Genomic DNA, 12,959 nt, shown 5'->3' on the forward strand with positions numbered 1-12,959 from the left:
ACAAATCGCAAATATTTCCTGTCGTTCAGGAGAACAGGTGTGGCGTGGGTCGACACTCACCAGGTAGAACGTGCGTCTTGTAAAGGAGCTTCAGCTTCTCTGTGAGGTCGCCGTGACATAGAACGCCTGCAACACACCAACAAACCGCGTTAGTTTGGCGCCATCGTGGACGCGGACAAAACTGCTTGACCTGACGCATACACAACAAAACAGCAAAAAACTGGGCGCAGTTCTTGGCAACAACCAGTGGAGGCGCTGTAGATTCTGTCTCAACTAGTTTACTGTCTAAATCAGGGCTGCCCACACTTTTTCTGCAGGCGAGCTACTTTTCAATTGACCAAGTCGATGGGATCTACCTCATTTATGTACATCACACTGCAAAAACTGCAATCTAAGTAAGATGAAATATCTCAAATAAGGGTGATATTTCCTTATTTTCTGTCTGATAAGATAATTCTTCTCACTAAGCAGATTTTATGTTAGAGTGTTTTACTTGTTTTGGTCCTAAATGATGTCAGTAAGATATTACAGCTTGTTGCTGAGATTTGATGAGCTATATTGAGTAAAACATGCTTGAACCTAGAATATCAACTAGGGATGTCCGATAATGGCTTTTTGCCGATATCCGATATTCCGATATTGTCCAACTCTTTAATTTCCGATACCGATATCAACCGATACCGATATCAACCGATATATGCAGTCGTGGAATTAACACATTATTATGCCTAATGTGGACAACCAGGTATGGTGAAGATAAGGTTCTTTTTTAAAAAATTAGTAAAATCCATCCATCCATCCATCTTCCTCCGCTTATCCGAGGTCGGGTCGCGGGGGCAGCAGCCTAAGCAGGGAAGCCCAGACTTCCCTCTCACCAGCCACTTGGTCCAGCTCTTCCCGGGGGATCCCTAGGCGTTCCCAGGCCAGCCGGGAGACATAGTCTTCCCAACGTGTCCTGGGTCTTCCCCGTGGCCTCTTACCGGTCGGACGTGCCCTAAACACCTCCCTCGGGAGGCGTTCGGGTGGCATCCTGACCAGATGCCCGAACCACCTCATCTGGCTCATCTCCATGTGGAGGAGCAGCGGCTTTACTTTGAGCTCTTCCCGGATGGCAGAGCTTCTCACCCTATCTCTAAGGGAGAGCCCCGCCACCCGGCGGAGGAAACTCATTTGGGCCGCTTGTACCCGTGATCTTGTCCTTTCGGTCATAACCCAAAGCTCATGACCATGGGTGAGGATGGGAACGTAGATCGACCGGTAGATTGAGAGCTTTGCCTTGCGGCTCAGCTCCTTCTTCACCACAACGGACCGATACAGCGTCCGCATTACTGAAGACGCCGCACCGATCCGCCTGTTGATCTCACGATCCACTTTTCCCTCACTCGTGAACAAGACTCCGAGGTACTTGAACTCCTCCACTTGGGGCAAGATCTCCTCCCCAACCCGGAGATGGCACTCCACCCTTTTCCGGGCGAGAACCATGGACTCTGACTTGGAGGTGCTGATTCTCATCCCAGTCGCTTCACACTCGGCTGCGAACCGATCCAGTGAGAGCTGAAGATCCTGGCCAGATGAAGCCATCAGGACCACATCATCTGCAAAAAGCAGAGACCTAATCCTGCAGCCACCAAACCAGATCCCCTCAACGCCCTGACTGCGCCTAGAAATTCTGTCCATAAAAGTTATGAACAGAATCGGTAATTAGTAAAATAAGATAAATAAATTAAAAACATTTCTTGAATAAAAAAGAAAGTACAACAATATAAAAACAGTTACATAGAAACTAGTAATGAATGAAAATGAGTAAAATTAACTGTTAAAGGTTAGTACTATTAGTGGAGCAGCAGCACGCACAATCATGTGTGCTTACGGACTGTATCCCTTGCAGACTGTATTGATATATATTGATATATAATGTAGGAAGCAGAATATTAATAACAGAAAGAAACAACCCTTTTGTGTGAATGAGTGTAAATGGGGGGAGGGAGGTTTTTTGGGTTGGTGCACTAATTGTAAGTGTATCTTGTGTTTTTTATGTTGATTTAATAAAAAAAACTAAAAAAAAAAACTAAAAAGACGATACCGATAATAAAAAAACCGATACAGATAATTTCCGATATTACATTTTAACACATATATCGGCCGATAATATCGGCAGGCCGATATCGGACATCTCTAATATCAACTGTTGCAAAGCTGTGTCATCAACACTCACAAGTATAAAACTACTTTTTTAAAGTCATCATTTCTTATTTCAAGCATGAACAAAATAAAATCATGACTTTGACACAATTGTGTCTCATAATTAAAACAGATGACAGCCAAATGGACTTTGCTGTTTTATTTCCAGTGAAACAATAGAAAATAGGTACTCATATAGTAGTACAGTTGGCACATTACAGTAAACTGACAGTTAATATTTAAACATTTAACATGTGACATTTCTAACAATTTTGAACAGAAATAGTTCATGCACATTCAGATAAATTCTTCCAAATTACAATTAAAAAAATTTGGGCCGGGGGCCGGGCTGTGTATATGCGCACTAATTGACTGAAAGAGCACGCACTTGGCGTGATGATGTCATGTTATCCATGGAAAAATGCATTTTTAGACCATATGATTTGCCTGAGCGGCTAGGAGACCCCAAGAGTAACAAGCGCTTGTCTTGTTGCCTTTCCATTAAGAACAATAAACTAGTTTTTAGTATAAGTTTGCTGGTTTGAAGAAATGTAATGCCGAGCGCATATCATTATGTCAAGATAATGGCACTAGCATTTACTTCATTTAAGAATATTTTTCAACATATTGAGCAAAAAGGTCTTTTTTTTTTTTCTACCAAGAAAAGTGCACTTGTTATTAGTGAGTATATACTTATTTTAAGCTATTTTTTGGTTCATTGAGGTTAGCTAATTTGACTTGTTTTGGAAAGTCTTGACAAGCCAAATGTTCTTGTTCTATTGGCAGATAATTTTACTAAGTTCAAATAAAATACCCCTCATTTTTGTATTTTTTCCCCTCCCTTGTTTTTGAACACTGACTTTTTGCAGTGCATTTATATTTATTTATTTATGAAAGAGACATTTTTGTTAACAAGTTAAAGGTGTTGAATGATATTACAAGCATGTTTGACACATATAGATTCCTTTCTTTCATGAAGACAAGACTATAAGTTGGTATGATTGTGATGACTTGCATTGATAGGAATCAGACAGTAGTGATGATAACGTCCACATTTTCGAATGGAGGAGAAAAAAAGTCCTCCTTTCTGTCCAATACCACATGAAAGTGCTTGCTTTTTGCCATCTTATTTGTCCAGCTTCCATACTCCTTTTTATACACTTCACAAGAAATACATTGGCGGCAAACTCCGTAGCTTGCTAGCTTGTGCGCGCCAGCTTTCTGACTCTATTTTGTTAGCGCAGGCAGGATGAAGCAGCGCTTTTATTGTGAAGACAGGAACTGTGCAGTCGGTCTTTAGAGTTTTGACGGCAGGTACGGTGCAAGAGTCTGTTGAAATAAAAAGTGTTTCTCGCCTTCCTGTCGGTCATTTTTTCTTAATAATGATCTGGCAGCAGCCAGCGTCATCTCACCAGACCCTCGGGTGCCGTGAATGTCAATCAAGTGATGTCTTGGTGAAGATTGATGATCGCTCATTTTTAGGTCTATTTTTTTAATGCCTGGCTGGCGATCGACTGACACACCCTCCGCGATCGACCGCTAGCCCGCCATCCACGTAATGTGCACCCCTGCTCTAAAAGAAGCACAGCATAACGCCCGCTATGGCACAACTCCTCTCCAGGCAGCATGTTACTATGACATGGAAACAGGAGTTCAGAACATTCGGGGAAACATTTCCAATTATATTGAAAATAATTCCTTACCTTGACAAATATATGATGATGTGATCATTTGACCTGCCTGTTCTCTGGTTGACTTTATATGCACATTTATGTTCACTGCATACTCTTCACTGTTTTTAGGCAGACAATTTTAAGATGAAAAATAGCCTTTTAGATAATTCTGGTATATTTATAGATAGATAGATAGTAGGGGTGTAACGGTACACAAACATTTTGGTTCGGTACGTACCTCGGTTTAGAGGTCACGGTTCGGTTCATTTTCGGTACAGTAAGAAAACAACAAAATATAAATTTTTGGGTTATTTATTCACCAAATTTGCAAAATCTTCCACCAAAAATATTTTTCTTAGTGTAATATTTGATGTGAAGTAATGGGAACCTTGGATAGGTCAATAATTCATAATAACATTGATTTTGATTAGAGATGTCCGATAATATCGGTCTGCCGATAATATCGGTCTGCCGATATTATCGGCCGATAAATGCGTTAAAATGTAATATCGGAAATTATCGGTATCGTTTTTTTTATTATCAGTATCGGTTTTTTATTTTTTTATTTTATTTTTTTATTAAATCCACATAAAAAACACAAGATACACTTACAATTAGTGCACCGACCCAAAAAACCTCCCTCCCCCATTCACACTCATTCACACAAAAGGGTTGTTTCTTTCTGTTATTAATATTCTGCTTCCTACATTATATATCAATATATATCAATACAGTCTGCAAGGGATACAGTCCGTAAGCACACATGATTGTGCGTGCTGCTGCTCCACTAATAGTACTAACCTTTAACACTTCATTTTACTCATTTTCATTAATTACTAGTTTCTATGTAACTGTTTTTATATTGTTGTACTTTCTTTTTTATTCAAGAAAATGTTTTTAATTTATTTACCTTATTTTATTTGATTCATTTTTTTAAAAAGTACCTTATCTTCACCATACCTGGTTGTCCAAATTAGGCATAATAATGTGTTAATTCCACGACTGCATATATCGGTTGATATCGGTATCGGTTGATATCGGTATCGGTAATTAAAGAGTTGGACAATATCGGCATATCGGCAAAAAGCCATTATCGGACATCCCTAATTTTGATTCAATATTATGTTTTGAGCAATGACAGTTTGAAAGGAAAAAAAAACAGCTTTGTTTTATTAGTCAACATTGCAACTTTTTCTAAATGACATTTAACCTTTAAGCTTTTTTATTTCACTTTTGTTATGTTTTTGTTTATTTTAATAGTATTTTTAGAATGTGCCGTGGGCCTTTAAAACATTAGCTGTGGGCCGCAAATGGCCTCCGGGGCACACTTTTGACACCCCTGCTATAGATAATAAAAAATTAAATCTGATAAATGTATGGATAAAAAGCAGAGCCTGGCGACGCATGCGCGTTTATCATAACTCTCTCTCTCTCTCTGTCTCTGTCTCTGCCCCTCCCTCACCAATGCTGCACAATTTGTTTTGTTTTTAACCCCTTCTTAACCCTAAACCTACATTGAAAATACACGCAACCCTAACTCAAAATGCCGGACATTTGAGGCGTTTAAGAAACTCCACCCGTATAGACCTCGACGAATGGGGCCATTTTGTGCCTAATGTACTTTTACTCATTGACCTTTTGTTTTGCATTTTGAGTTGTTTGACAGAAACACGATTCAGACCCTCCGCACTTTTCGGATGACCTAACAGCAATAGGGGAGTTCAAAAGTCGCCTCGTAATCAGTGCACCTACCGAGGCCGTTGATGAACTCCCGGAAATTAATGAAGGCGTCCCCGTTCTGATCCAGCAGGCGAAAGAAGCGCGCCGCCAAGGGGTCCGAGTGGGCGCCGTTGGCCCAGGGAAAGAGGAGGTTGAAGAGGCCCTTGAACTGCTCCACGTCGATGCGGTACTGCTCCAGGTAGGGCAGGCTGGGGTCGTGGCGCTCGGTGGGGTTGCTGCTGCCTCCCCAGTAGCAGCTGGTCAGGTGCTCGGCCTCAGGGAAGACAGGCGGAGATTAGAAGGGAAATGTTTCCATGACAGAAAACTAAGGAGCAGAAAGTCACCTTAAAGAGGACGTAGAGTTCCTCCAACTCGTCCATGCTGAAGGCAGTCTCTGTCACAACACTTCTGACCTGGGGAAATTATTGCAGGAACCCAGGATGCAGAACAATGTTAAGCGTGAACGAAAGGCGGTATGATTTACAAATACGCTGGCGTCTCGACATTTATCCACGCTCCCTTCTGATTGGACACGCAACTCACCACGTTGCGCTTTGTTGTATCCTCGATGGTTTGGATGACCCTCAGCCTCTGTTTGAAACGCATCTGCTCGATCACGTCGGCGCGGATGGAGCCGAATTTCTGGGGGCCAAACAAACATCAATGGAGGCAAAAAACATGGCTGACTTAATGAAATCCATAGGGATTTATTTCGGAAAGGTTTCAAACAATGGCCGATACGTCAATTATTTAAACGATGAATGGAAATTAACTCGATAACGGCATCAATACATCGATGTGTGTGTTTTCTTCGTCTCTCGCTTCCAAACATTATTATTATTATTATTAGCCTTTATTTAACCAGGTAAAATCCCATTGAGATCAAAGATCTCTTTTCCAAGGGAGACCTGGCCAAGAGGGCAGCAGCAAGGTTACATTAAAAACAGTAAACAAATACATAAAACATCACATTTACGACATTAAAACTTGCTCACATAACACATGTGCATACAGACAAGGTAGACTGCAGTCCTTTCACAGAAGCTTTAAACTCATTCAACGTAACAAGGGTTTGAAGTTTAATATTCGATTGTAGGTTATTCCAAGCCTTCGCTGCTGAAAACCTAAATGCTTTCTTGCCCAGTTCAGTTCTTACTTTGGGGACGACAAATTGCAGAACATTCATTGAACGAAGATTGTGACTTCCTTGTTTCTTTGTGCAAGAGAGTTCACTCTGTGCATCCCTCGAAGCAACCGAGTGCCTTCTTTTAATGGCAGAATTTAAACCCTCTTGTCAGCAGAGGTGGGTAGTAACGCGCTACATTTACTCCGTTACATCTACTTGAGTAACTTTGGGGATAAATTGTACTTCTAAGAGTAGTTTTAATGCGACATACTTTTACTTTTACTTGAGTATATTTATAGAGAAGAAACGCTACTTTTACTCCGCTCCATTTATCTACATTCAGCTCGCTACTCGCTACTGATTTTTATTAGGGATGTCCGATAATGGCTTTTTGCCGATATCCGATATGCCGATATTGTCCAACTCTTTAATTACCGATACCGATATCAACCGATATATACAGTCGTGGAATTAACACATTATTATGCCTAATTTGGACAACCAGGTATGGTGAAGATAAGGTACTTTTTAAAAAAATGAATCAAATAAAATAAGATAAATAAATTAAAAACATTTTCTTGAATAAAAAAGAAAGTAAAACAATATAGAAACAGTTACATAGAAACTAGTAATTAATGAAAATGAGTAAAATTAACTGTTAAAGGTTAGTACTATTAGTGGAGCAGCAGCACGCACAATCATGTGTGCTTACGGACTGTATCCCTTGCAGACTGTATTGATATATATTGATATATAATGTAGGAACCAGAATATTAATAACAGAAGGAAACAACCCTTTTGTGTGAATGAGTGTAAATGGGGGAGGGAGGTTTTTTGGGTTGGTGCACTAATTGTAAGTGTATCTTGTGTTTTTTATGTGGATTTAATTTTAAAACAAACAAACAAAAAAAAAAAAAACGATACCGATAATTTCCGATATTACATTTTAACGCATTTATCGGCCGATAATATCGGCAGACCGATATCGGACATCTCTAATTTTTATCGATCTGTTAAAGCACGCTTTGTTTGTTTTGGTTTGTCAGACAGACCTTCAAAGTAGCATGCCTGCGTTTCACCAATTAAATACAGTCACTGGTGACGTTTGACTCCGTTTCACCAATCAAACAGCCAGGCGGTCACATGATTAACTGCACATAAAGTTTCAGCGGCAAACAACAAGAAGCTTAAGCTTACATGAACTCAACGTCAAATTTGAGGAAGCACAGGGCGGTAAGTAACGTTAGTAGATATTTTGGCTGTCACTGTAGGCTGATGTTAGCTTCCCTGCTATGAATCACTGTCAAATGTACATCTCTTTTGTAAAGTAAATCTGAACAGCCGATATGGGCATCTACATCTGCTATATGATTTGCCCGAGAAGCTGGGCAGGACATTATAAAAAAAAAAATAAATAAATAAAAAAATTAAAAAAAAAAGTACATCGTGTGCCCATTTCTCTGATGATGCAATTGTTGATGACTGAAGTGCTAATATCAACCCCCCCACCCCCCCACCCACCAGATTGTAAATAATGTAAATAATTCAATGTATATACTCTGATGATTAACTTGTGTGATGACTGTATTATGATGATAGTATATATTTGTACCATGAATTGATTTACGCGGACCCCGACTTAAACTGCATGAGTGCCATCAGCATTAGGGGAGCTGTGGTTCATACGTGCAGTGGGAGAGTAAACAGTTGGCAACACAAGTGAGTTACAAGATTATTGTGCAGTTCAACATGTTGTGCAGAGGCACGAGTGCTATCAGCCATGGAGTGAGCTTCGGTTTTGCTTCGGTCATTGAGCCACACAAAGCATTGCCATTTATGTTAAAGAGTCCCAATCAGTAAAAGGTTGTTCACTCTAAGGCTGGTCCAGGTCTCGGGCAAACGTGGCGCACCAACAGACCGCGTTGTCGGCAGGATTTCACCATGGCAGTACTTTAGAGCAGTGGTCCCCAACCTTTTTTGCACCACGGACCGTTTTGTAGGCATTATTTGCAGGGACCGGCTTCCCACTTGTGAAAAATACAACTCACTATAACGCTGAATTAGTGGGAGTCCTGGACTTGTTTCTTTGCAATGAAATGCTGATGGAAATCATGAAATTGATTTAAGTGGACCCCGACTTAAACAAGTTGAAAAACTTATTGGGGTGTTACCATTTAGTGGTCAATTGTACGGAATATGTACTGTACTGTGCAATCTACTAATAAAAGTTTCAATCAATCAGCCTTTGGCTACAATCTGTCACATTTATATTTGATATGTACCCCGCCTTCCGCCCGAATGCAGCTGAGATAGGCTCCAGCACCCGTCGCAACCCCAAAAGGGACAAGCGGTAGAAAATGTCTAGTGCACAGGTGTCAAACTCAAGGCCTTTTTTTATATGACCCGCAAAAGCTTGGAAATAATGTGTGTCAATAAAAAACCTTATGTTTTCTTTCTCTACTTTCTTACTAAAGGTATTACTTTTTTTTTTTCTAGTTTGACAGGGGGAAAAAAAATAGTGTCCAATATTGCAACAAATATTATATTATCTAACTTTTAGGGTCAAAATTAGGGATGCCGATAAATGCGTTAAAATGTAATATCGGAAATTATCGGTATCAATTTTTTTATTATCTGTATCGGTTTTTTGTTTTTTTTATTAAATCAACATAAAAAACACAAGATACACTTACAATTAGTGCACCAACCCAAAAAACCTCCCTCCCCCCATTTCTTTCTGTTATCAATATTCTGGTTCCTACATTATATATCAATATATATCAATACAGTCTGCAAGGGATACAGTCCGTAAGCACACATGATTGTGCGTGCTGCTGCTCCACTAATAGTACTAACTTTTAACAGTTAATTTTACTCATTTTCATTAATTACTAGTTTCTATGTAACCGTTTTTATATTGTTTTACTTTCTTTTTTATTCAAGAAAATGTTTTTAATTTAGTTATCTTATTTTATTATTATTTTTAAAAAGTACCTTATCTTCACCATACATGGTTGTCCAAATTAGGCATAATAATGTGTTAATTCCACGACTGCATATATCGGTTGATATCGGTATCGGTAATTAAAGAGTTGGACAATATCGGAATATCGGATATCGGCAAAAAGCCATTATCGGACATCCCTAGTCAAAATCCAAATAAATACTTCAATATCTGCTTAACTTATGGTTTCGAAGCAAGTTATCCATCAAATTGTACACTGTAAAAATGACCAATATATTTTACTGTAAAATTTAGGGAGTTTTTTTTTGCAGCATATTACTGTAAGTTGAAAAAAAAAAGAAACGACCAATGTTTGTTTTTCTACAGTAAAATTCTGTGGACTGAGCTGTCAGTTTGTTTTTTTAAATCCACGGTTGATGATTTTATGGTAAGACATTTTATTTTGTTAAAAAACTGGCATCTGAGTTGCCAAAATAAAATTAAACAGCGGTACTGTATTTCTATTTGCAGTAATATGTTGTAAAAAATTATAATAATAAAATAACACCATACATTTGACAGTAAAAGTCTGGCAACTAAGCTGCCAGTTTTTTTCTGTAAAAAACAGTGGTCAAATCCAGTTTTTTTTTTACTCTTTACGTAAAATCTTTAAAAAATATTTAAATTCATAGGCAAATTCATTAATTATTTTCTGTTACAAGCGGCCCTCTATTGGCAGCCATAACTGCGGTGTGGCCCTCAATGACAAGTTTGTCACCCCTGGTCTAGTGGGACAGGCCAAAGTTAAGTCGGAGAAAATGCAATCCTTTATAAATTATTTAATGTTTCTCTCCGGCCCGGTAGCAAATGCTTCAAGGACCGGTACCGGTCCCCGGACCGGTGGTTGGGGACCACCGCTTTAGAGGACCATGCAATAGTGAGCGGATTAAGGATGGTGTAAGTTTATGAAACAAAAACCTGGTCTGGCAAATACCTCGTAAGAGCTGCGGACCAGTTTGAAGATGTCCACCTCTGGATGCGGCTCTCCGTTGTCCGTCAGCAAGGAGTGCAGATGTTGGATGGGAGGCAAGGTGCTGTCCTTATTGGTCACGTTGTCCAGGTATCTAGAAGAAGAAAATGTCTCCTCTTAGGTTTAGGAGTGGCCAACGACTAGAACACAGGTGTCTATTGGTGCCCGCCGCCTCATTTAATATGGCCCTTGAAGGCCTGGAAAAAATACCATACCTTTGCTTACTAATTATATTTCTTCTTTCCGTTTGGACAGAAATAAATGTACGTACTGCATGAAATTGCACACTTTTTCAACTTTAATATTAACCAATATTGCAACAAATATTGTACCATCATACTTTGCAAACAATTTTTGGGGTTAAAGTAAAAACAAATGCTGTGGATATCTCCTTGAACTATGATTTTAAAGCAAGTTAACCATCCAATTGTTCACTGTAGGGGTTCAAGTTATGTTTTTTTTTTTTACAGCATATTAACTTTAAATAAAAATTTTTTAAATAAAAACATTTTATTACAGTAAATTTCTGTCAACTGACTGTTTTTTTTTTTTAAAGTAAAATCTACGCTTGTTGTTTTTACCGTGTGTTACTGTAAACGGAAAAAGGGTCACACATTTTTGGTGGGAAAAAACTGGCAGCTCTGTTGCCAGAATTTTAAAAAAAATAACAGTGATGCCGTTTTTCTATTTTCACTACCGTTCAAAAGTTTGGGGTCACCCAAACAATTTAGTGGAATAGCCTTCATTTCTAAAAACAAGAATAGACTGTCGAGTTTCAGATGAAAGTTCTCTTTTTCTGGCCATTTTGAGCGTTTAATTGACCCCACAAATGTGATGCTCCAGAAAGTCAATCTGCTCAAAGGAAGGTCAGTTTTGTAGCTTCTGTAACGAGCTAAACTGTTTTCAGATGTGTGAACATGATTGCACAAGGGTTTTATAATCATCAATTAGTCTTCTGAGCCAATGAGCAAACACATTGTACCATTAGAACACTGGAGTGATAGTTGCTGGAAATGGACCTATGTAGATATTGCACCAAAAAGCAGACATTTGCAGCTAGAATAGTCATTTAGCACATTAGCAATGTATAGAGTGTATTTCTTTCAAGTTAAGACTAGTTTAAAGTTATCTTCATTGAAAAGTACAGTGCTTTTCCTTCAAAAATAAGGACATTTACATGTGACCCCAAACTTTTGAACGGTAGTGTACATTAAGACGTTGTAAAACCACAGTAAAATTCTGGCCACTAAGCTGACAGTTTTTCTATTTACTGTAAAATGTTGTAAAAAACACTTTTTACTACACTAAAATTCCAGTGAGTGCACTGCAAAAACTGAAATCTAAGTAAAATTAAATATCTCAAATAAGGGTGATATTTGTATATTTTCTGTCTGATAAGATAATTCTTCTCACTAAGCAGATTTTATGTTAGTGTTTTACTTGTTTTGGTCCTAAATGATGTCAGTAAGATATTACAGCTTGTTGCTAAGATTTGATGAGCTATATTGAGTAAAACATGCTTGAAACTAGAATATCAACTGTTGTGTCATCAACACTCACAAGTATGAAACTACTTTTTTAAAGTGATCATTTCTTATTTCACGCAATGAAAAAAAAAAATCCTGACTTTGACACAATTGTGTCTCATAATTAAAACAGATGACAGCCAAATGGACGTTGCTGTTTTATTTACAGTGAAACAATAGAAAATAGGTACTCATATAGTAGTACAGTTGGCACAGTACAGTAAACTGACAGTTAATATTTAAACATTTAACATGTGACATTTCTAACAATTTTGAACAGAAATAGTTCTTGCACATTCAGATACATTTTTCAAAATTACAATAAAAAATTTTTTTGGCCGAGGGCTGTATATATGCGCACTAATTGACTGAAAGAGCACGCACTTGGCGCGATGATGTCATGTTGTCGATGGAAAAATGTATTTTTAGACCATATGATTTGCCTGAGCGGCTAGGAGACCCCGAGAGTAACAAGCGCTTGCCTTGTTGCCTTTCCATTAAGAACAATAAATTAGTTTTTAGTATAAGTTTGCTGGTTTCAAGAAATGTAATGCCGAGCGCATATCATTATGTCAAGATAATGGCACTAGCATTTACTTCATTTAAGAATATTTTTCAACATATTGAGCAAAAAAGTCTCATGTTTTTTTTTCTACCAAGAAAAGTGCACTTGTTATTAGTGAGAATATACTTATTTTAAGCTATTTTTGGGTTCATTGAGGTTAGCTAATTCAACTTGTTTGGGAAAGTCTTGACAAGC

General features: G+C 38.4%; 1 protein-coding gene across 4 annotated transcripts in view; it reads right to left on the bottom strand.

Annotated features, from left to right (window-relative positions):
• tbc1d9 (TBC1 domain family, member 9 (with GRAM domain)) overlaps positions 1 to 12,959 on the bottom strand; it is a 111,736-nt gene that overhangs the window by 17,247 nt on the left and 81,530 nt on the right. For all 4 annotated transcript variants that reach the window (XR_009823804.1, XM_062032880.1, XM_062032881.1 and 1 more), the window contains 5 exons: positions 10,638 to 10,767; positions 6,117 to 6,215; positions 5,918 to 5,986; positions 5,607 to 5,847; positions 61 to 126 (listed from right to left, as the gene is read on the bottom strand). Coding sequence is in view for 3 of the 4 variants with exons in the window: in XM_062032880.1 (XP_061888864.1) it covers positions 61 to 126; positions 5,607 to 5,847; positions 5,918 to 5,986; positions 6,117 to 6,215; positions 10,638 to 10,767 (605 nt within the window). In the remaining variant the exon portion in view is untranslated. The remainder of the gene's footprint in view (positions 1 to 60; positions 127 to 5,606; positions 5,848 to 5,917; positions 5,987 to 6,116; positions 6,216 to 10,637; positions 10,768 to 12,959) is intronic.

The sequence above is a fragment of the Entelurus aequoreus genome, linkage group LG22, assembly GCF_033978785.1.
Source record: "Entelurus aequoreus isolate RoL-2023_Sb linkage group LG22, RoL_Eaeq_v1.1, whole genome shotgun sequence".
Taxonomy (NCBI): Eukaryota; Metazoa; Chordata; class Actinopteri; order Syngnathiformes; family Syngnathidae; genus Entelurus; species Entelurus aequoreus.